This window comes from Lichenostomus cassidix, unplaced genomic scaffold (genome assembly GCF_008360975.1).
Source record: "Lichenostomus cassidix isolate B80296 unplaced genomic scaffold, HeHo_3.0 HiC_scaffold_40, whole genome shotgun sequence".
Classification (NCBI taxonomy): domain Eukaryota; kingdom Metazoa; phylum Chordata; class Aves; order Passeriformes; family Meliphagidae; genus Lichenostomus; species Lichenostomus cassidix.
This window is the reverse complement of record NW_028147459.1, coordinates 1,581,064-1,603,014: the sequence shown is the minus strand read 5'-3', so window position 1 is coordinate 1,603,014 and position 21,951 is coordinate 1,581,064. Positions and strand designations below refer to the sequence as shown.

The 21,951-nt window shown below is 53.7% G+C and overlaps 1 protein-coding gene across 1 annotated transcript; it reads left to right on the top strand.

Moving 5' to 3' along the window:
* The first annotated feature begins 5,863 nt into the window (after positions 1-5,863).
* On the top strand, positions 5,864-21,084 carry LOC146422482 (ubiquitin-like modifier-activating enzyme 1). Its single transcript, XM_085046199.1, has 12 exons — positions 5,864-5,884; positions 6,095-6,229; positions 7,818-7,924; positions 10,297-10,387; positions 11,715-11,847; positions 13,589-13,686; positions 14,496-14,642; positions 16,083-16,238; positions 17,568-17,678; positions 17,964-18,044; positions 18,905-19,060; positions 20,827-21,084. Exons 1-12 carry the CDS (start codon positions 5,864-5,866, stop codon positions 21,082-21,084), a joined length of 1,494 nt encoding a protein of 497 aa, XP_084902325.1.
* The last annotated feature ends 867 nt before the right edge of the window (positions 21,085-21,951 follow it).

The following is a 21,951-nucleotide window of genomic DNA, read 5'->3' as shown; positions in this document are numbered from 1 at the left end:
GTGATTTTTTTTTAGTTTTTGGTGGTTTTTTTGGGGGAATTTTTTGTGAGTGAAAAGAATTTTTTTGGTGATTTTTAGGGAATTTTTTTTTTGGAATGATTTTCTTGTGATTTTTAGGAATTTTTTTTCCTGGAATTTCCCCCGCAGGTACGTTCTGGGCCACGAGGCCATGAAGAGGATGCAGACCTCCAACGTGCTGGTGTCGGGGCTGCGCGGGCTGGGCGTGGAGGTGGCCAAGAACCTGGTGCTGGGGGGAGTCAAATCTGTCACCCTGCACGACCCCAGCCCTGCCTGCTGGGCTGACCTGGCCTCCCAGGTGAGAGGTTTGGGGAAATTTGGGGGTTTTGGGGGAAATTTGGGAAATTTTGGGGGGTTTTATGGGGAATTAGTGGTTTTTCGCAGTTTTTTGGGGGTTTTAGGGGGATTTTTGAGGGTTTTTTGGGGAAATTTGAGGGTTTTCGGGGAAAATTTGGGGTGTTTTTGGGGTTTTTTGGGGGAATTTGAGGGTTTTTGGGAAAATTTTGGGATTATTTTGGGAAATTTGGGGTTTTTTTGGGGATTTTGGGGGTTTTCGCAGTTTTTTGGGGGGATTTTGGGGGAAATCTGTCACTGGGCGTGGAGGTGGCCAAGAACCTGGTGCTGGGGGGAGTCAAATCTGTCACCCTGCACGACCCCAGCCCTGCCTGCTGGGCTGACCTGGCCTCCCAGGTGAGATTTGGGGGAAATTTGGGAAAATTTGGGGGAAAATTTGGGGTTTTTTGCAGTTTTTTTGGTGGTTTTAGGGGGATTTTTGGCGGTTTTTTGGGGGAATTTGAGGGTTTTCGGGGAAAATTTGGGGTGTTTTTGGGGTTTTTTGGGGGAATTTGAGGGTTTTTGGGAAATTTTTGGGATTATTTTGGGAAATTTTGGGTTTTTTTGGGGGATTTTGGGGGTTTTTGCAGTTTTTTGGGGGGATTTTGGGGGAAATCTGTCACTGGGCGTGGAGGTGGCCAAGAACCTGGTGCTGGGGGGAGTCAAATCTGTCACCCTGCACGACCCCAGCCCTGCCTGCTGGGCTGACCTGGCCTCCCAGGTGAGAGTTTGGGGGAAATTTGGGGAGTTTTAGGTTTTTTTGGGGGTTTTTTGGAAATTTGGTGGTTTTTCGCAGTTTTTTGGGGGTTTTAGGGGATTTTGGGGTTTTGGGGGGAATTTGAGGGTTTTCGGGGAAATTTGGGGTGTTGGGGTTTTATTGGGGAAATTTTGGGGGAAATTTGGGATTTTGGAATTTTTGGGGGAATTTGGGGGTTTTGGGAGTTTTTGGGAGAAATTTGGGGGTTTTGGGGTTTTTTGGGGGGTTTTGGGGGCTTTTGCAGTTTTTGGGGTTTTAGGGGGAGTTTTGGTGGTTTTTTGGGGGAATTTGGGGGAAATTTTAGGGTTTTTTGGGGGAATTTGAGGGTTTTTGGGAAATTTTGATTATTTTGGGAAATTTTGGGTTTTTTTGGGGATTTTGGGGGTTTTTGCAGTTTTTTGGGGGATTTTGGGGGAAATCTGTCACTGGGCGTGGAGGTGGCCAAGAACCTGGTGCTGGGGGGAGTCAAATCTGTCACCCTGCACGACCCCAGCCCTGCCTGCTGGGCTGACCTGGCCTCCCAGGTGAGAGTTTGGGGAAATTTGGGAGTTTTAGGTTTTTTTGGGGGTTTTTGGAAATTTTTGGGGATTTTATGGGGAAATTTGGTGGTTTTTCGCAGTTTTTTGGGGGGTTTTGGGGATTTTTGGCGGTTTTTGGGGGAATTCGAGGGTTTTTGGGGGAAATTTGAGGGGTTTTTGGGAAAAATTTGGGATAATTTTGGGAAATTTGGTGGTTTTGGGGGGATTTTGGGGTTTTTTGGGGGATTTTGGGGGAAATCTGTCCCTGGGCGTGGAGGTGGCCAAGAACCTGGTGCTGGGGGGAGTCAAATCTGTCACCCTGCACGACCCCAGCCCTGCCTGCTGGGCTGACCTGGCCTCCCAGGTGAGAGGTTGGGGAAATTTGGGAAATTTTGGGGAAAATTTGGCTTTTTTTGGGGGGTTTTGGGTTTTCTTTGTAGTTTTTGGGGGAATTTGGGGTTTTTGGGGGATTTTGGGGGAAATCTGTCACTGGGCGTGGAGGTGGCCCTGCCTGCTGGGCTGACCTGGCCTCCCAGGTGAGATTTGGGGGAAATTTGGGAAATTTTGGGGGAAAATTTGGGGTTTTTTGCAGTTTTTTTGGGGATTTTCGGGGGAAATTTTGGGGTTTTTTGGGGGAATTTGAGGGTTTTCGGGGGAAATTTGGGGTGTTTTTGGGGTTTATTGGGGAAATTTTGGGGTTTTTAGGGAATTTTGGGGTTTTTTTGGGGGAATTTTGGAGGAATTTTTGGGGTTTTTTGGGAAATTTGGGGGAAATTTGGAGAAATTTTGGGGAAATTTCAGGGGTTTTGGGGGAAATTTTGGGGGAATCTGTCACCCTGCACGACCCCAGCCCCGCTTGCTGGGCTGACCTGGCCTCCCAGGTGAGAGTTTGGGGGATTTTGGGGAAAATTTGGGGTTTTTGGGAAATTTTGGGGGTTTTTTGCAGTTTTTGGGGGTTTTAGGGGGTTTTTGGCGGTTTTTGGGGAATTTGAGGGTTTTTGGGGGAAAATTTGAGGGTTTTTGGGGGAATTTGAGGGTTTTTGGGGAAATTTTGGGATTATTTTGGGAAATTTGGGGGTTTTTGGGGGGATTTGGGGTTTTGGGGGAATTTGAGGGTTTTCAGGAAATTTGGGAGTTTTTGGGAAAATTCTGGGGGAAATTTGGGGGTTTTTTGGAATTTTTGGGGTTTTTGGGGAATTTGGGAGAAATTTGGGGTTTTTTGGGAATTTTGGGGGTTTTTGGGGGATTTGGGGAATTTGGGGGGATTTTTGGGGTTTTTGGGGAATTTGAGAGTTTCGGGGGAAATTTGGGGTGGTTTTGGGGTTTTGGGGAAATTCTGGGGGAAATTTGGGATTTTTTTGGAATTTTGGGGGAATTTGGGGGTTTTGGGAGTTTTTGGGAGAAATTTGGGGGTTTTGGGGTTTTTGGGGAGAAATTTCAGGTTTTTTGCAGTTTTTTGGGGGGTTTTTTGGCGGATTTTTGGGGGAATTTGAGAGTTTTCGGGGAAAATTTTAGGGTTTTTTTGGGGAATTTGAGGGAAATTTTGGGGCTTTTTTGGGATTTTTGGCAGTTTTTTGGGGGTTTTTGGGGGGAGGAATTTGGGGTTTTTTGGGGGATTTTGGGGGAAATCTGTCCCTGGGCGTGGAGGTGGCCAAGAACCTGGTGCTGGGGGGAGTCAAATCTGTCACCCTGCACGACCCCAGCCCTGCCTGCTGGGCTGACCTGGCCTCCCAGGTGAGACTTTGGGGAAATTTGGGAAATTTTGGGGGTTTTTGGGAAATTTTGGGGGAATTTTGGGGGTTTGTTGGGAAAATTTGCGGTTTTTTGGGGGTTAATTTGGGGTTTTTGGAAGAAATATGGGGTTTTTGGGAAATTTTAGAGTTTCTTGGGGGAATTTGAGGGTTTTTGGGGAAATTGTTTTTGGGGGATTTTTGGGAAATTTGGGGGAATTTTGGGGGTTTTGGGGGGATTTTTGGTGGTTTTTTGCAATTTTTTGGGGGGAATTTGGGGGTTTTTGGGGCAATCTGTCACCCTGCACGACCCCAGCCCTGCCTGCTGGGCCGACCTGGCCTCCCAGGTGAGAGGTTGGGGGAAATTTGGGAAATTTTGGGGTTTTTTTGGGAAATTTTGGTGGTTTTTTGCAGTTTTTTTGGGGTTTTTGGGGTATTTTGGGGTTTTGGGGGAATTTGAGGGTTTTCGGGGAAATTTTGGGGGTTTTTGGAGTTTTTGGGGAAATTTGGGGGAAATTTGGGATTTTTTTTGGAATTTTGGGGAATTTGGGGGTTTGGGGAGTTTTGGGAGAAATTTGGGGGTTTTTGGGGTTTTTTTGGGAAATTTTGGTGGTTTTTTGCAGTTTTTTTGGGGGTTTGGGGGGATTTTTGGTGGTTTTTTGGGGGAATTCGAGAGTTTTCTGGGAAAATTTTAGGGTTTTTTTGGGGAATTTGAGGGTTTTGAGGGACATTTTGGGGCTTTTTTGGGATTTTTGGCAGTTTTTTGGGGGTTTTGGGGGAGGAATTTGGGGTTTTTTGGGGGGATTTTGGGGGAAATCTGTCCCTGGGCGTGGAGGTGGCCAAGAACCTGGTGCTGGGGGGAGTCAAATCTGTCACCCTGCACGACCCCAGCCCTGCCTGCTGGGCTGACCTGGCCTCCCAGGTGAGAGTTTGGGGGAAATTTGGGAAATTTTGGGGAAAATTTGGCTTTTTTTGGGGGGTTTTGGGTTTTCTTTGTAGTTTTTTTGGGGGAATTTGGGGTTTTTTGGGGGATTTTGGGGAAATCTGTCACTGGGCGTGGAGGTGGCCCTGCCTGCTGGGCTGACCTGGCCTCCCAGGTGAGATTTGGGGGAAATTTGGGAAATTTTGGGGGAAAATTTGGGGTTTTTTGCAGTTTTTTTGGGGATTTTAGGGAGAAATTTTGGGGTTTTTTGGGGGAATTTGAGGGTTTTCGGGGGAAATTTGGGGTGTTTTTGGGGTTTATTGGGGAAATTTTGGGGTTTTTAGGGAATTTTGGGGTTTTTTTGGGGGAATTTTGGAGGAATTTTTGGGGTTTTTCTGGGAAATTTGGGGGAAATTTGGAGAAATTTTGGGGAAATTTCAGGGAATTTGGGGGAAATTTGGAGACATTTTGGGGAAATTTCAGGGAATTTGGGGGAAATTTGGAGACATTTTGGGGAAATTTCAGGGAATTTGGGGGAAATTTGGAGACATTTTGGGGAAATTTTGGGGGTTTTGGGGGAAATTTTGGGGAAATCTGTCACTGCACAACCCCAGCCCTGCCTGCTGGGCTGACTTGGCCTCCCAGGTGAGAGTTTGGGGTTTTTTGGGAAATTTGGGGGTTTTTTGCAGGTTTTTTGGGGGTTTTAGGGGGATTTTTGGTGGTTTTTTTGGGGGAATTCGAGAGTTTCAGGAAATTTGGGGTTTTTGGGGAATTGAGGGTTTTGGGGGAAATTGGGGTTTTTGGGGGAATTTTGGGAGGAATTTGGGGGCAGCCTGGCCTCGCAGGTGAGGGTTGGGGATTTGGGAAATTTCGGGGTTTTTGGGTTTTTTTTCGGGGGACTTTGGAGGTTTTTTTGCAGTTTTTTGGGGAATTTTAGGGGGATTTTTGGGGGGTTTTAGGGGAATTTTGGGGTTTTTTGGGGAAATTTTGGGGGTTTTTTGCAGTTTTATTTGGGGTTTTTTTGGAAATTTGGGGGTTTTTGGGGAAATTTTGGGGGTTTTGGGGGGAATTTTGGGGTTTTTTGGGGGGGGTTTGGGAATTTTGGGGTTTTCAGGACATCCCTGCTTCCTCACTTCTTACCTGTGTGAGTGGAACGTGAATTTTTGGGGGATTTTGGGGGTTTTTTTGGGTATTTTTGTGTATTTTTGGGTTTTTAACTCTTTATTCCCCAGTTCTACCTGCAGGAGGAGGATGTTCAGGTTTTTTTGGGGTTTTTTTGTGTTTTTTGGTTATTTTGGGGTTTTTAACCCTTTATTCCCTAGTTCTACCTGCAGGAGGAGAACATTGAGGTTTTTTGGATATTTTTGGGGTTTTTAACCCTTTTTTTCTCCCTAGCTCTACCTGCAGGAATGGGATATTGGGATTTTGGGGGTTTTTTGGGGATATTTTCTGTATTTTTGGTGTTTTTAATCCTTATTTCCTCAGTTTTACCTGTGGGAGGACAATGTGGTTCAGGTTTTTTTGGGGTTTTTTGGGGTTTTTTGGGTATTTTGGGGTTTCTAACCTTCATTTCTTACCAGAAGGAATGGGATACGGAGATTTTGGGGTTTTTTGGATAATTTTGGGATTTTTAACCCTTCCTTCCCCAGTTCTACCTGCGGGAGGAGAACGTGGGGCAGAACCGTGCCGAGGTTTTTTTGGGGTTTTTGGTTATTTTTGGGTTTCTAACTCCTCATTTCCTACCTGCAGGAACGGGATATTGGAATTTTGGGTTTTTTTGGATAATTTTTGGTGTTTTTAACCCTTCCTTCCCCAGTTCTACCTGCGGGAGGAGGACGTGGGGCAGAACCGCGCCGAGGCGTCGCTGCCGCGGCTGGCTGAGCTCAACTCCTACGTGGCTGTGAGCAGCAGCAGGGAGCCGCTGAGCCACGAGCTGCTGGGCACCTTCCAGGTGAGCCTCACACCTGGGACACACCTGGGACACACCTGGGGACAGGTGGGACACACCTGGGGACACACCTGGGGACAGGGGGGACACTGCTGGGACAGGGGGGACACACCTGAGACACACCTGGGGACAGGGGGCACACTGCTGGGCACCTTCGAGGTGAGCCTCACACCTGGGACACACCTGGGGACAGAGGAGACACTGCTGGGGACAGGGGGGACACGCCTGGGGACACCTGGGACACACCTGGGACACACCTGGGATAGGTGGGACACAGCGGGGACACACCTGGGGACACACCTGGGGACAGGTGGGACACACCTGGGGACAGGGGGGACACTGCTGGGCACCTTCCAGGTGAGCCGCACACCTGGGGACACACCTGGGGACACTCCTGGGGACAGGGGGGACACTGCTGGGCACCTTCCTGGTGAGCCACACACCTGGGACACACCTGGGCACCTTCCAGATGAGCTGAGGACAGCTGGGACACACCTGGGGACACACCTGGGGACAGGTGGGACCCTCAGGGACAGGTGGAACACTCCTGGAGACAGGTGTGACCCTCAGGTATGACCTTATCAGGCAGGTGTGATCTTCAGGGACAGGTGGGAGACTCAGGGACAGGTGGGACCTCCTCAGACAGATGGGACCCTCGGGTGTGACACTTAGGGACAGGTGAGACCTTCAGGGACAGGTGGGACACTCCTGAGGACAGGTTGGTGACCCAGGTAGCCCAGGTGACCCAGGTAGGTGGCCAAGGTGACCCAGGTTGGTAGCCCAGGTGAGCAGGCAGGTGACCAGCTGACCAGGTTAGTGGCCCAGGTGACCAGGCAGGTGACCAGATGACCAGCTAGGTAGCCCAGGTGACCCAGTTGGTAGCCAAGGTGACCAGGTTGGTAGCCAAGGTGACCCAGTTGGTAGCCTAGATGACCCAGTTGGTGGCCAACGTGACCAGGTTGGTGGCCAAGGTGACCAGGCAGGTAGCCCAGGTGACCAGGCAGGTAGCCCAGGTGACCCAGCTGGTAGCCAAGGTGACCCAGTTGGTAGCCTAGATGACCCAGTTGGTGGCCCAGGTGACCAGGTTAGTGGCCAAGGTGACCAGGCAGGTAGCCCAGGTGACCCAGTTGGTAGCCAAGGTGACCAGGTTGGTAGCCCAGGTGACCAGGTCAGTGACCAGCTGACCAGGCAGGTAGCCCAGGTGACCCGGTTGGTGGCCCAGGTGACCCGGTTGGTAGCTAACGTGACCAGGTTGGTGGCCTAGGTGACCAGCTAGGTAACCCAGGTGACCAGGCAGGTAGCCCAGCTGACCCAGTTGGTAGCCAAGGTGACCAGGCAGGTAGCCCAGGTGACCAGGTCAGTGACCAGCTGACCAGGCAGGTAGCCAAGGTGACCAGGCAGGTAGCCCAGGTGACCAGGTCAGTGACCAGCTGACCAGGCAGGTAGCCCAGGTGACCAGGCAGGTAGCCCAGGTGACCAGGCAGGTAGCCCAGGTGACCAGGCTGGTAGCCCAGGTGACCAGGTTGGTAGCCAAGGTGACCCGGTTGGTAGCCCAGGTGCCATACAGGTGTCTCTCTCTCTCTGTCCCCAGGTGGTGGTTCTGACCAACTCCCCGCTGGACGAGCAGCTCTGGGTTGGCGATTTCTGCCACAGCCATGGAATCAAACTGGTGGTGGCTGAGACCAGGGGGCTCTTCGGGTGAGGAGGGGATTTGGGGGGATTGAGGGGGATTTGGGGGTCCTGGGGGCTTTGGGGGTCATTTGGGGGATTTGAGGGGATTTGGGGGCTTTGGGGGTCCTGGGGAGGTTTGAGGGGTTTTGAGGGGGCATTGGGGAGGTTTGGGGGGTTTTGAGAGGGTTTTGGGGGGCTTGGGGGCTTTGAGGGGTTTTTGAGGGGTCCTGGGGGGATTTGAGGGGGCTTTTGGGGGTCCTGGGGGACTTTGAGGGGTTTGGGGGCTTTTGGGGGTGTCTTTGAGGGCTTTTGGGGGCTTGGGGGGATTTGGGGGTTTTGGGAGGGTTTTGGGGGCTCTGAGGGGGCTTGGGGGCGATTTGAGGGGATTTGGAGGGCTTTTAGGGGCTTTGGGGATCCTGGGGGTTTTGGGGGTCTTTGGGGGTTTTGGGAGGTTTTGGGAGCTTTTGGAGGGCTTTGGGGAGTTTTGGGGGTTTTGGGGTCTTTGACGGTCCTGGGGGTTTCTGGGGGAATCTTTGAGGGGCTTTTGGGAGGCATTTGGGGGTCCGGGGGCGCTTGGGGGTCTTTTGGGGGTTTTTGAGGGGTTTGGGGGTTTTAGGGGCTTTGGGGGGATTTGGGATGTTTTGGGGTGGTTTTGGGGGCTTTGGGGGTTGGGGGTTTTGGGAGAGAGTTTGGGGGGTTGGGGGGTTCTGGGGGCCTTTTGGGGGGCTTTTAGGGGTTTTGGGAGATTTTGGGGGGTTTTTGGGGGATTTGGGGAACTTTGGGGGTCCTGGGGGTTTTGGGGGACCTTTGGGGGGCTTTGGGGGTCTTTTGGGGGTTTTCAGGGAGGTTTGGGGGTTTTGAGGGGGTTTTGAGGGTCTTTGGGGGCTTTGGGGCTCTTCGGGTGAGGAGGGGCTGGGGGGCTTTTGGGAGGATTTGAGGTGTTTTGGGGGATTTGGGGGATTTGGGGGATTTGAGGGTCCTGGGTGGGTTTTGTGGGTTGGGGGTTTTTGGGGGATTTGGGGGATTTTTCAGCGCCTTGGAGGGGCTTTGAGAGGGTTTTGGGGGCTTGGGGGTCTTTTGGGGGGGATATGGGGGGCTCGGGGGCTTTTGGGGGTTTTGAGGGCTTTGGGGCTCTTTGAGGGGCTTTTGGAGGGGGTTCTGGGGGCTTTGGGGGTTTTGAGGGGCTTTGGGGGTTTTTAGGTGCTTTTGGGGGCTTTTGAGGGTCCTTGGGGTTTTGGGGGGTTTTGGGAGGGATTTGGTGGGTTTTGGGGGGCTTTTGAAGGGATTTTGGGGGGATTTGGGGGGTTTTGGGGGATTTGGGGGTTTTCAGGGGTCTTCAGGTGAGGAGGGGCTTTTGGGGGCTTTTGGAGGGGCTTGGGGGTTTTTGGGTGCTTTGAGGGGGTTTTGGGGGGCTTTTGGGGGTCCTAGGGGGTTTTTGGGAGGTTTTGGGTGTTTTTTGGGGGGCTTTGAGGGTCCTGGGGGGTTTTTGGGAGGGTCTTTGGAGAGGCTTTGGGGGGTTTTTGGGGTCCATGGATGGTCTTTGGGTGATTTTTTGGGGTCCTGGGTGGTCTTTGGGGTCCCTGGGTGGGTTTTGGGGATTTTTTGGGGTCCTGGATGGTCTCTGGGGATATTTTGGGGTCCCTGGATGTTCCTTGGGGGATTTTTTGGGGTCCTGTGGGGTTTTAGGGGATTTTTTGGGGTGTTGGCTGATTTTTGGGGTCCCAGGTGGTTTTTGGGGTCCCTGGATGTTTTTTGGGATATTTTAGGATCTCACTTTTGGGGTCTCTCCCGTTTCCCCCACAGGCAGCTGTTCTGTGACTTTGGGGATTTTTGGGTCCCTGGGTGGTCTCTGGGGTTTTTTTTTGGGATTTTTGGGGTCCCTGGATGGTCTTTGAGGATTTTTTGGGGTCCCAGGTGGTTTTTGGGGTCCCTGGGTGATTTTTGGCTATTTTAGGATCTCACTTTCGGGGTCTCTCCCCTTTTCTCCACAGGCAGCTGTTCTGTGACTTTGGGGATTTTAGGGTCCCTGGATGGTTTGGGGGATTTTTTTGGGATTTTTGGGATCCCTGGGTGGTCTTTGGGGATTTTTGGGGTCCCTGGATTGTTTTTGGGGTCCTGGGTGGTCTCTGGGTATTTTTTGGGGTCTCTGGGTGATTTTTGGGGTCCCTGGATGATTTTTTGGGATATTTTGGGATCCCTGGATGTTTTTTGGGATATTTTAGGATCTCACTTTCGGGGTCTCTCCTCTTTTCCCCACAGGCAGCTGTTCTGTGACTTTGGGATATTTCAGGGTCCCTGGCTGGTTTTTGGGGTTATTTTGGGGATTTTTGGGGTCCCTGGCTGGTTTTTGGGGTATTTTTAGGATCTCACTTTCGGGGTCTCTCCCATTTCCCCCACAGGCAGCTGTTCTGTGACTTTGGGGACGACATGGTGGTGACAGATCCCAACGGCGAGCAGCCGCTCAGCGCCATGGTCTCCATGGTCACCAAGGTCTGGGGACACTGCTGTCACCTGGGGGGGTGACAGGGGAGGTGACATCCCTGCGTGTGTCCCTAGGGGAGGTGACATCCTTTTTTTGTCCCTTCAGTACCCAATTTTTGTCCCCCAGGAGCGCCCAGGGTGGCTTTTTGGGTGTCCTGTGTCCCCTCAGTGTCACCTGGGTGTGTCCTTAGGGGAGGTGACATCCCTCAGCACCCATTTTTGTCCCCAGGAGGTGGCCTGGGTGGGTTTTTGGATGTCCTGTGTCCCCCCAGTGTCCCTCAGTGTCACCTGGGTGTGTCCCTAGGGGAGCTGACATCCTTCAGTGTCCCTTTTTTGTCCCCACTTGGTGGCCAGGGTGGCTTTTTGGGTGCCTTGTGTCCCCTCAGCACCCATTTTTGTCCCCCAAAGGAGTGTCTTGGTCCCCTCAGCACCCAATTTTGTCCCCAAAGGGTGGCCTGACTGGATTTTTGGGTGTCCTGTGTCCTTTCTGTGTCCCTCAGTGTCACCTGGGTGTGTCCCTAGGGGAGGTGACATCTTTCAGTGTCCCTTTTTTGTCCCCAAGGGGTGGCCAGGGTGGCTTTTTCGGTGCCCTGGTCCCCTCAGCACCCAATTTTTGTCCCCAGGGGGTGGCCAAGGTGGCTTTTTGGGTGTCCTGTGTCCCTTCTGTGTCACCTCAGTGGTTCTTGGCTGTCCTGTGTCCCCTCAGCACCCATTTTTGTCCCCAAGGGGTGGCCTGGTTGGGGTTTTTGGGTGTCTTGTGTCCCCTTTGTGTCCCTCAGTATCACCTGAGTGTGTCCCATGGGGAGATGACATCCCTCAGTGTCCCTTTTTTGTCCCCTCAGCCCCCATTTTTGTCCCCAAGGGGTGGCCTGGGTGGCTTTTTGGGTGTCCTGTGTCGCTTCTGTGTCCCTAAGTGTCGCCTGGGTGTGTCCCCAGGGAGGTGACATCCTTTAGTGTCCCTTTTTTGTCCCCTCAGCACCCATTTCTGTCCTCAAGGCGTGTCCTGTGTCCCCTGAACACCCATTTCTGTCCCCAAGGCGTGTCCTGTGTCCCCTCAGCACCCAATTATGTCCCCTCTGTGTCACCTCAGGAAGGTTCCTGGGTGTCCTGTGTCCCCTCATCACCCAATTTTTGTCCCCAAGGGGTGCCCTGTGTCCCCTGAACACCCATTTCTGTCCCCAAGGGGTGTCTTGGTCCCCTCAGCACCCATTTTTGTCCCCAAGACGTGTCCTGGTTGGATTTTTGGCTCTCCTGCTCCCCTCATCACCCAATTTTTGTCCCCCCCAGTCAGTTTTCAGTGTCCCCATTGTCCCCTCACCCCCATTAATGTCCCCAGGGCTGTCCCGGGGAGGTCACCTGCCTGGACGAGGCTCGTCACGGCTTTGAGACAGGTGACTTTGTCACCTTCACCGAGGTGGAGGGAATGGAGGAGCTGAACCGCTGCGGCCCGGTGGAGATCCGCGTGCTGGGTGCGTCACCTGGCCTTGGGGACACTGTCTGGGGTCACCTGGGGAGTTTGGGGTCACCTGGGGCTGTTTAGGGTTGTTTGAGGGCTTTTTTGGGGTCATTTTTGGGGTCATTTTTGGGCTTTTTTGGGGTCATTTTAGGGCTTTTTTGGGTCATTTTTGGGCTTTTTTGGGGTCACCTGGGGGTTTGGGGTCACTTTTTGGGGTCACAGGGGGGGTTTATGGTCATTTTAGGGCTTTTTTGGGGTCACCTTGGGGTTTGGGGTCACTTTTGGGGTCACCTGGGGGTGTGGGTCATTTTAGGGCTTTTTTGGGGTCACCTGGGGCTTTGGGGTCACCTGGGGGTTTGGGGTCACTTTTGGGGTCACCTGGGGCTTCTTAGAGTTGTTTTAGGGCTTTTTTGGGGTCACCTGGGGGGTTGGGGTTGTTTTAGGGCTTTTGGGGTCACCTGGGGCTTTGGGGTCACTCTTTGGGGTCAGCTGAGGGGTTTGGGGACACTTTGTGGGGTCACAGGGGGGTTTAGGGTCATTTTAGGGCTTTTTTGGGGTCACCTGGGGGGTTTGGGGTCACTTGGGGGGTTTGGGGCTCACCTGGGGCTGTTTTGGGGTCATTTTAGGACTTTTTTGGGGTCATTTTAGGACTTTTGGGGGTCACCTGGGGCTTTTTTGGGGTTACTTGGGGCTGGTTTGGGGTCATTTTAGGGTTTTTTGGGGTCATTTTTGGGCTTTTTGGGGTCACCTGGGGGATTTGAGGTCACCTGGTGCTTTTGGGGTCGTTTTAGGGCTTTTTTGGGGGGCTGAGGTCCCTTTTGTCACCACCCTGAGTGCTGTAATCCCCTTTTGGGGTCGTTTTAGGGTTTTTTTGGGGGGCTGAGGTCCCTTTTGTCACCATCCTAAGTGCTCTGATCCCTTTTTGGGGTCATTTTAGGGGTTTTTTGGGCACTTGAATTACATTTATAGGGATTTTTTTGGGATTTCCTAAATGCCAGCAGCCCTTTCTCGCTGCACCCCACAACCAGAGCCCATTTTGGGGTCCCCCAGCCCCAGAAGCCATTTTTTGGGGTCCCCAGAGCCCCTTTTTGGGGTTCCCAGAGCCCCTTTTTGGGGTTCTCAGAGCCCATTTTTTAGGATCCCCCAGCCTCAGAGCCCATTTTTGGGGTCCCCAGCCCCCTTTTTGGGGTCCCCAGCCCCAGGACCCCTTTTTGGGGTCCCCAGCCCATTTTTGGTGGTCCCAGAGCCTATTTTTGGGGTTCCCAGAGCCCCTTTTTGGGGTCCCCAGAGCCCCTTTTGGGATCCCCAGAGCCCCTTTTTGGGGTCCCCCAGCCCCAGAACCCATTTTTGGGGTCCCCAGAGCTCCTTTTTGGGGTTCCCAGAACCCCTTTTTTGGGGTCCCCAGCCCCAGTGACCCCCCTTTTGGGGTTTCTCAGAGCCCCTTTTTGGGGTCCCCAAACCCAGAACCCATTTTTGGGATCCCCAGAACCCCTTTTTGGGGTTCCCAGAGCCCAGTTTTTAGGATCCCCCAGCCCCAGAGCCCCTTTTTGGGGTTCCCGGAGCCTCTTTTTGGGGTTCCCAGAACCCATTTTTGGGTTCCCCAAACCCAGAACCCCATTTTGGGGTTTCCCAGCCCCAGAACCCCCTTTTTGGGGTTCCCAGATCCCCTTTTTGGGTTCCCCAAACCCAGATCCCCTTTTTGGGGTCCCCAGCCCCCTTTTTGGGGTGCCCAGCCCAGTGACCCCCCGTTGCAGGGCCCTACACCTTCAGCATTGGGGACACCAGCGGCTATGGGGACTACGTGCGAGGTGGCATCGTCACCCAGGTCAAGATGCCCAAGCACATCCACTTCGTGAGTGACTGGGGCAACTGGGAGCGACTGGGAGGGACTGGGAGGGACTGGAAGGGGATTGGGGGTGACTGGGAGTGACTGGGAGGGGATTGGGAGGGACTGGAAGGAGCTGGGAGGGACTGGGAGCAACTGGGAGGGGATTGGGGGGAACTGGGAGGGGACTGGGAGCAACTGGGAAGGGATTGGGGGGCATTGGGAGGGACTGGGATGGACTGGGAGGGCATTGGGAGGGCATTGGGGAGTACTGGGAGGAACTGGGAGTGACTGGGAGGGCATTGGGGGGGACTGGGGGGAACTGGGATGGACTGGGATGGACTGGGAGGAACTGGGAGGGATTGGGGGGCACTGGGAGGGACTGGGAGGGGATTGGGGAGCAACTGGGTTATACTGGGCTGTAGTGGGTTATGCTGGATTGTATTGAGTTATATTGGGTTATACTGGTCTATACTGGGCTATACTGGTTTTTACCGGGGTGACACCCTTGTCCCACCCCAGAAACAGTTGTAGGACACACTGAGGGTGCACTGGGTTGTACTGGGTTGTACTGGGTTATACTGGGTTGTATTGGGTTATACCGGGTTATACTGGTCTATACTGGGCCATACTGGTTTGTACTGGGGTGACACCCCTGTCCCACCCCAGAAACGGTTGCAGGACACGCTGAGGGTGCACTGGGTTATACTGGGCTGTACTGGGTTATACTGGTTTGTACTGGATTGTACTGGGTTATACTGGGTTGTACTGGTTTATACTGGTCTATACTGGGCTATACTGGTTTGTACCGGGGTTACACCCCTGTCCCACCCCAGAAACGGTTGCGGGACGCGCTGGCCGAGCCGGAGATGATGGTGACAGACTTCGGGAAGGCCGAGAGACCTGCGATGATGCACTGGGCGTGGCAGGGGCTGCACCGCTTCATGCGCCAGCACGGCCGCGCCCCGCGGCCTCGTCACCAGGTGGGGACACCGCGGGGACACCGCGGGGACATCGGGGGGGTTGGGGACATGGAGGGTATTGGGGACACTGAGGGTGTTGGGGACATGGAGGGTGTTGGGGACATGGAGGATGTTAGGGACATTGGGGGGTTTGGGGACATTGAGGATGTTGGGGACATTGGGGGTGTTGGGGACATTGGGGGTGTGGGGGCATTGGGGGGTTGGGGATATGATGGAGGGTGTTGGGACGTGGAGGGTGTTGAGGACATTGGGGGGTTTGGGGACATTAAGGATGTTAGGGACATTGGGGGTGTTGGGGATATGATGGGGCTTTGGGGACATTGGGGATGTTGGAGACATTGAGGATGTTAGGGACATTGGGGGGGGTTGGGGACATTGAGGGCGTTGGGGACATGGAGGGTCTTGGGGACATTGGGGGTGTTGGGGACAGGGAGGGTGTTGGGGACATTGGGGATCTTGGGGTCATAGAGGGTCTTGGGGACATTGAGGCCACCATGATCTGCCTCAACACAGCCACCCTGGGGACATTGGGGGTGTTGGGGACATTCAGGGTGTTGGGGACATTGAGGGTCTTGGGGACATGGAAGCCACCATGATCTGCCTCAACACGGCCATCCCTGGTGACAGTGGGGACGTTGAGGTTATTGGGGACATGGAGGGTGTTGGGGACATTGAGGCCACCATGATCTGCCTCAATATGGCCACCAGCAGAGACGCTGGGGACATTGAGGGTGTTGGAGACATGTAGGGTTTTGAGGACATGGAAGGGGTTGGGGACGTTGAGGTTATTGGGGACATAGAGGCCGCCATGATCTGCCTCAACACGGCCACTCCTAGGGACACTGAGGACATTGAGGGGGTTGGGGACACGGAGGCCACCAAGGCCCACACCAGCATTTGGGGACATTGGGGACATCAGGGATAGTGAGAGCTGGGAAGGACGCACAGGACGTGGAGCCACCAGCTCCTGCCCTGATCCCCACCATGATTTGGGGACATTGGGGACATCAGGGATAGTGAGGGCTGGGAAGGACGCACAGGACATGGAGCCACCAAGTCCTGTACTGATCCCCACCATGATATGGGGACATTGGTGACATCAGGGATGGTGGGGGCTGGGAAGGACACACAGGACATGGAGCCACCAAGTCCTGCCCTGATCCCCACCGTGATTTGGGGACATTGGTGACATCAGGGATGGTGGGAGCTGGGAAGGACACACAGGACGTGGAGCCACCAGCTCCTGCCCTGATCCCCACCATGATTTGGGGACACTGGGGACAATCAGGGCGCTCTGGGGACACTTCGGGGAGAACAAGAAAGCCACTGTGGCGACTTCTGGGGACACCACGGGGTCATTGAGGCTGTGGAGACCTCCCACCACCCCCGCTGTCCCCGCTGTCCGCGGCGCTGTCCCCAACCCGGTGTCCCCACGCGCAGGGTGACGCGGCCGAGGTGGTGGCCCTGACCAAGGAGGTGGCCGCGGGGGCAGAGCTGGACGAGGAGCTGGTGAAGGAATTGGCTTTCCAGGCCACCGGTGACCTCGCTCCGGTCAACGCCTTCATCGGTGGCCTGGCCGCCCAGGAGGTCATGAAGGTACTGTCCCCGCAGTGTCCCCACGGTGTCACCGAGTGTCACCTTCTGTCCCCTCGTGTGACACCTGGGGTGGTTTGTGTGTCCCTGGATGAGGATCTGGCTGTGGTTTTGTGTTCTGCTGTGACCCCTGGGGACACTGCTGGGTCCCTGATGTGTCCCCAAGGGTCGCTGTTGTGTCCCTGCTGTGTCCCCAAGGGTCTTGGCCTTCGCCTTGACATCTCCCGGTGTCCCTGTCTTGTCCCTGATGTGTCACCTGGTGTCCTTGACGTGTCACCTGGTGTCCCTGCCCTGTCCTTGACATGTTCAGGATCCTGATCTTGTCCCCAGTGTGTCACCTGATGTCCCTTCCCTGTGCCCAGTGTGTCACCTGGTGTCCCTGCCCTGCCCCTGACACATTGAGGATTCTGATCTTGTCCCCAGCGTGTCACCTGGTGTCCCTGCGCTGTTCCCAGTGTGTCACCTGGGGTCTCTGTCTTGTCCCTGCTGTGTCCCTTGGTGTCCCTGATGTGTCACCTGGTGTCTTTGCCTTGTCCCTGACGTGTTCAGGATCCTGATTTTGTCACCAACATGTCCCCTGATGTCCCTGCCTTGTCCCTGACATGTTCAGGATCCTGATCTTGTCCCCAGTGTGTCACCTGGGGTCCCTGCCCTGTCCCCAGTGTGTTCCTTGGTGTCTCTGCCATGTCCCTGACACGTTTAGGATCATGTTCTTGTCCCCAGTGTGTTTCCTGGGGTCCCTGCCCTGTCCCCAATGTGTCCCTTGGTGTCCCTGACACATTTAGGATCATGTTCTTGTCCCCAGTGTGTCACCTGGGGTCCCTGCCCTGTCCCCAACCTGTCACTTGGGGTCCTTGCCCTGTCCCAATGTGTCCCTTGGTGTCCCTGCAATGTCCCTGACACGTTTAGGATCATGTTCTTGTCTCCAACGTGTCACCTGGAGTCCCTGCCCTGTCCCCAGCATGTCCCCTGGTGTCCCTGCCCTGTCTCTTGGTGTTCCTGACATGTTCAGGATCCTGATCTTGTCCCCAACGTGTCACCTGGGGTCCCTGCCCTGTCCCCAGTGTGCCACTTGGGGTCCTTGCCCTGTCCCTGCCATGTTCAGGATCCTGATCGTGTCCCCAGCATGTCACCTGGGGTCCCTGCCCTGTCCCCAGCCTGTCACTTGGGGTCCTTGCCCTGTCCCTGACATGTCCCCAGGGTTCCCTACCCCATCCCTGATGTGTCCCTCGATGTCCCTGCCCTCTCCCCACCCTGTCCCCACGGTGTCCCCTGGCTGTCCCCTCCATGTCCCCGCCCTGTCCCCACCGTGTCCCCTGGCTGTCCCCTCAGGCCGTGTCGGGGAAGTTCACTCCCATCACGCAGTGGCTTTACTTCGACGCTCTGGAATGTCTGCCGGAGGAGAACCGCGACTCGCTGCTCACCGAGGAGCAGTGCCGGCCGGTGAGGGCCTTGGGGACACTTGGGGACATCCCTGGGGGGCTTGGGGACACTTGGGGACATCCCTGGGGGTGGCAGCTTGGGGGGACATCGATTGAAGCACATTCCTTGGTCACCCTGTTGGGGACAGCAGGTGCCTCAACGGGTTTGTGGTTGTCACCTTTGGTGGTCATTCCTTGGGGACACCATCACAGCAGGTGTCCACCACTCAGTGGTGGCTCTGTCACCTTGGGGGCGTCCCCCGGCGGGTGACACACCCGGCTGACCGCGGTGTCACCTTGTCCCCAGCGCAACAGCCGATACGACGGGCAGATCGCCGTGTTCGGGGCGGAGCTGCAGGCCAAGCTGGGCGCCCAGAAGTACTTTGTGGTCAGTGTCCCCAGTGTCCCTAGTGTCCTCAATGTCCCCAGTGTCACCAGTGTCACCAGTGTCCTCAGTGTATCCTTCCTTGTTCATCATTCATCACCTGTTTCTCAGATGTCCCCAAATGTCCCTTCATGGATTTGCCAAGTGCCACCTCTCCCATCTACCTGTCCCCAGCTCTCCTGGGCCACCTTGGGCTGTGTCCCCATGTGTCCCTGAGGTGTCCCCAACTGTCCTCAAACATTTCTTGATTGTCCTGCCTGTGTCCTTAGTGTCCCTTAGGTGTCCCCAAGTGTCCTCACACGTTTCCTGATTGTCCTGCCTGTGTTCTTAGTGTCCCTTAGGTGTCCCCAAGGGTCATCACACGTTTCCTGATTGTCCCCCCCATGTCCTCACTGTCCCCAACATCTCCAACTTCATGTCCTTTAAGTGTCCCTAGGTAACCCATGAGTGTCCCAAACTGTCCCCCTACCCCATCCTTTCCCCCTCACCTGTCCCCAACCCCCCCGAGGCCACCTCTCACTCTGTCCCCACATGTCCCCAACCTCCCAGGGCCACCTCTCGCTCTGTCCCCAACCTCCTGGAGCCACCTCTTGCTCTGTCCCCACATGTCCCCAGCCCCTCAGGGCCACCTCTCGCTCTGTCCCCACATGTCCCCAACCCCCTGGGCCATCTCTTGCTCTGTCCCCACCTGTCCCCAAGCCCCACGGGGGCCACCTCTCGCTCTGTCCCCACATGTCCCCAACCCCCTGGGCCACCTCTCGCTCTGTCCCCAATCCCCCGGGGCCACCTCACACTCTGTCCCCACATGTCCCCAACCCCCCGGGGCCACCTCTAGCTCTGTCCCCACCTGTCCCCACCCACAGGTGGGCGCGGGGGCCATCGGCTGCGAGCTCCTCAAGAACTTCGCCATGGTGGGACTGGGCTGTGGCCCCGAGGGCAGCGTCACCGTCACCGACATGGACACCATCGAGAAGTCCAACCTCAACCGCCAGTTCCTCTTCCGGCCCTGGGACGTCACGGTGAGGGGTGGGCGTGGCCTCCAGGGGTGGGAATGTCCGTTGGGTTGGCCAACGTTGAGTTGAGTTAGCCAATGGGAACGGTTGAGTTTCTTGGCCAAGGTCAACTGTTGAGTTTTGTGCTCAATGTCAAGGGTTGAGTTTCTTGACCAACGTCAACGGTTTAATTTTTTGGCTGAAGTCAACAGTTGAGTTTCGTGCTCAACGTCAATGGTTGAGTTGCTTGGCCAACGCCAGCAGTGAGTTTTGTGATCGTCATCAATGGTTGAGTTTCTTGGTTAACATCAATGATTGAGTTTCGTACTCAATGTCAACAGTTGAGTTTTGTGCTCAACGTCAATGGTTGAGTTTCTTGGTTAACATCAACGGTTGAGTTTCGTACTCAATGTCAACAGTTGAGTTTTGTGCTCAACGTCAACGGTTGAGCTTCTTGGTCAATGTCAATGGTTGAGTTTTATGCTCAACATCAACAATTGATTTCCATGCTCAATGTCAATGCTTGAGTTTCTTGGCCAACGCCAACAGTTGAGTTTCGTGCTTAACGTCAACAATTGAGTTTCAAGATCAATGTCAGCAGCTCAGTTTCACATTCAATATCAAGGGTTGAGTTTCTTGGCCAACGTCAATAATTTAATATTTTGGCGAAAGTCAATACTTGAGTTTCACACTCAATGTCAATGACTGAGTTTTGTGCTCAACATCAACAGTCGAGATTCCTGATTAACATCAACAGTTGAGTTTCATAGTCAACGTCAACGATTGAGTTTTATGCTCAACATCAATGGTTGAGTTTTGTGCTCAATGTCAATGGCTGAGTTTCTTGGCCAACGCCAACGGTGAGTTTTGTGATCACCATCAATGGTTGAGATTCTCGGCCAACATCAACAGTTGAGTTTTTTGGTCAACATCAATGGTTGAGTTGCATGGTGAGCACCAACAGTGGAGTTTCGATGGTCAAGTTTCTTGGCCAACAATGGTTGAATTTCTTGGTCAGCGTCAACAATTGAGTTTCACATTCAATATCAAGGGTTGAGTCTCTTGGCCAACGTCAATGATTTAAATTTTTGGCTAAAGTCAGCAGTTGGGTTTTGTGCTCAACGTCAATGGTTGAGTTTCTTGGCCAACGCCAGCAGTGAGTTTTGTGATCACCATCAATGGTTGAGTTTCTTGGTCAACATCAATGATTAAGTTTCGTACTCAACGTCAACGGTTGAGTTTTGTGCTCAACATCAATGGTTGAGATTCTGGGTCAACATCAATGATTGAGTTTTGTGCTCAACATCAATGATTGAGTTTCGTACTCAACATCAACGGTTGACTTCCATGCCCAATGTTAATGGTTGAGTTTCTTGGTCAACATCAATGATTGAGTTTTGTGCTCAACATCGATGGTTGAGTTTCATACTCAACATCAACGATTGACTTCCATGCCCAATGTTAATGGTTGAGTTTCTTGGCCAACGTCAACAGTTGAGTTTCCTGATTAACATCAACGATTGATTTTCCAATTAACATCAACAATTGATTTTCCCAATTAATATCAACAATTGAATTTCCTGGTTAACATCAACAATTGAACTTCCTGATTAACGTCAACAATTGATTTTCCTGATCAACATCAACAATTGACTTTCATGCTCAACATCAACCATCGAGTTCCCCACATTAACTTCCTCCAATTCCTCCCTCTATCGGGAAAACGGGCGTGGCTCACCAGGGCGTGTCCCCAAGTGGGCGTGGCCTCACCGCGGGCCGTTTCCCCTCTCCAGAAGCTGAAGTCGGAGCGGGCGGCGGCGGCGGCGCGGGAGATGAACCCGGCGCTGCGCATCTCCAGCCGCACCGACCGTGTCGGCCCCGACACCGAGCGCGTCTACGACGACGACTTCTTCGAGGGCCTGGACGGCGTGGCCAACGCGCTGGACAACGTGGATGCCCGTGAGTTTGGGGGGTTTGGGGTGGTGGGTGGGGTCTCTGGGTGGTCTGAGGGACTTTTGGGGTCCTTCGGAGGAGATCTGGAGAACCTTTGAGGTATCTAAGGAGCGTTGGAGAACTTTGGAGGTATCTAAGGACCTTTGGAGGACCTTGGAGGTATCTAAGGAGCTTTGGAGATCCTTGGAGGTATCTAAGGAGCTTTGGAGGACTTTGGAGGTATCTAAGGAGTTTTGGAGAACTTTAGAGGTATCTAAGGAGCTTTGGAGAACTTTGGAGGTATCTAAGGAGCGTTGGAGAACTTGGGAGGTATCTAAGGAGCGTTGGAGATCCTTGGAGGTATCTAAGGACCTTTGGAGATCCTTGGAGGTATCTGAGGAGCTTTGGAGGACCTTGGTGGTATCTAAGGAGCTTTGGAGAACCTTGGAGGTATCTAAGGAGCGTTGGAGAACTTGGGAGGTATCTAAGGACCTTTGGAGGACCTTGGAGGTATCTAAGGAGTTTTGGAGAACTTTAGAGGTATCTAAGGAGCTTTGGAGAACCTTGGAGGTATCTAAGGGGCTTTGGAGAACTTTGGAGATATCTAAGGAGCTTTGGAGAACCTTGGAGGTATCTGAGGACCTTTGGAGGACCTTGGAGGTATCTAAGGAGCTTTGGATAGCATTAGGATCTCAGCAGTGCTATGGGGACCACTGTGGGCTGCTGTGAAAATCCCAAAAATGCCACAGGGACCCCAAGAATGCCATCATGACTTGTGGGGTTATTTAGGGAGCTCAGAGTGCCCCACAGCCGCTTTTGGGGCTGTTCCCTTGAGTGGGGTGCCCTATATTTGTGGGGTCACTCCTAATCCCCGGACATCTTGGGGTTATGGGGGTGGACTGTGGGGTGCCCTATATCTAGAGGTGCCCTGTATCCCTTTGGGGTTACCCCACAGCCCTATAGGGTGTCCCACACCCCTGTAGGTT

What these genes read in the sequence shown, in the direction of transcription:
- LOC146422482 (XM_085046199.1), top strand. Translation starts at nt 5,864, where the DNA reads ATGGGATACGGAGATTTTGGG. An exon ending in CCGCCCAGGAGGTCATGAAG is followed by an intron (nt 16,239 to 17,567) that starts GTACTGTCCCCG and finishes CTGTCCCCTCAG; the next exon opens with GCCGTGTCGGGGAAGTTCAC. An exon ending in GCGCCCAGAAGTACTTTGTG is followed by an intron (nt 18,045 to 18,904) that starts GTCAGTGTCCCC and finishes CCCCACCCACAG; the next exon opens with GTGGGCGCGGGGGCCATCGG.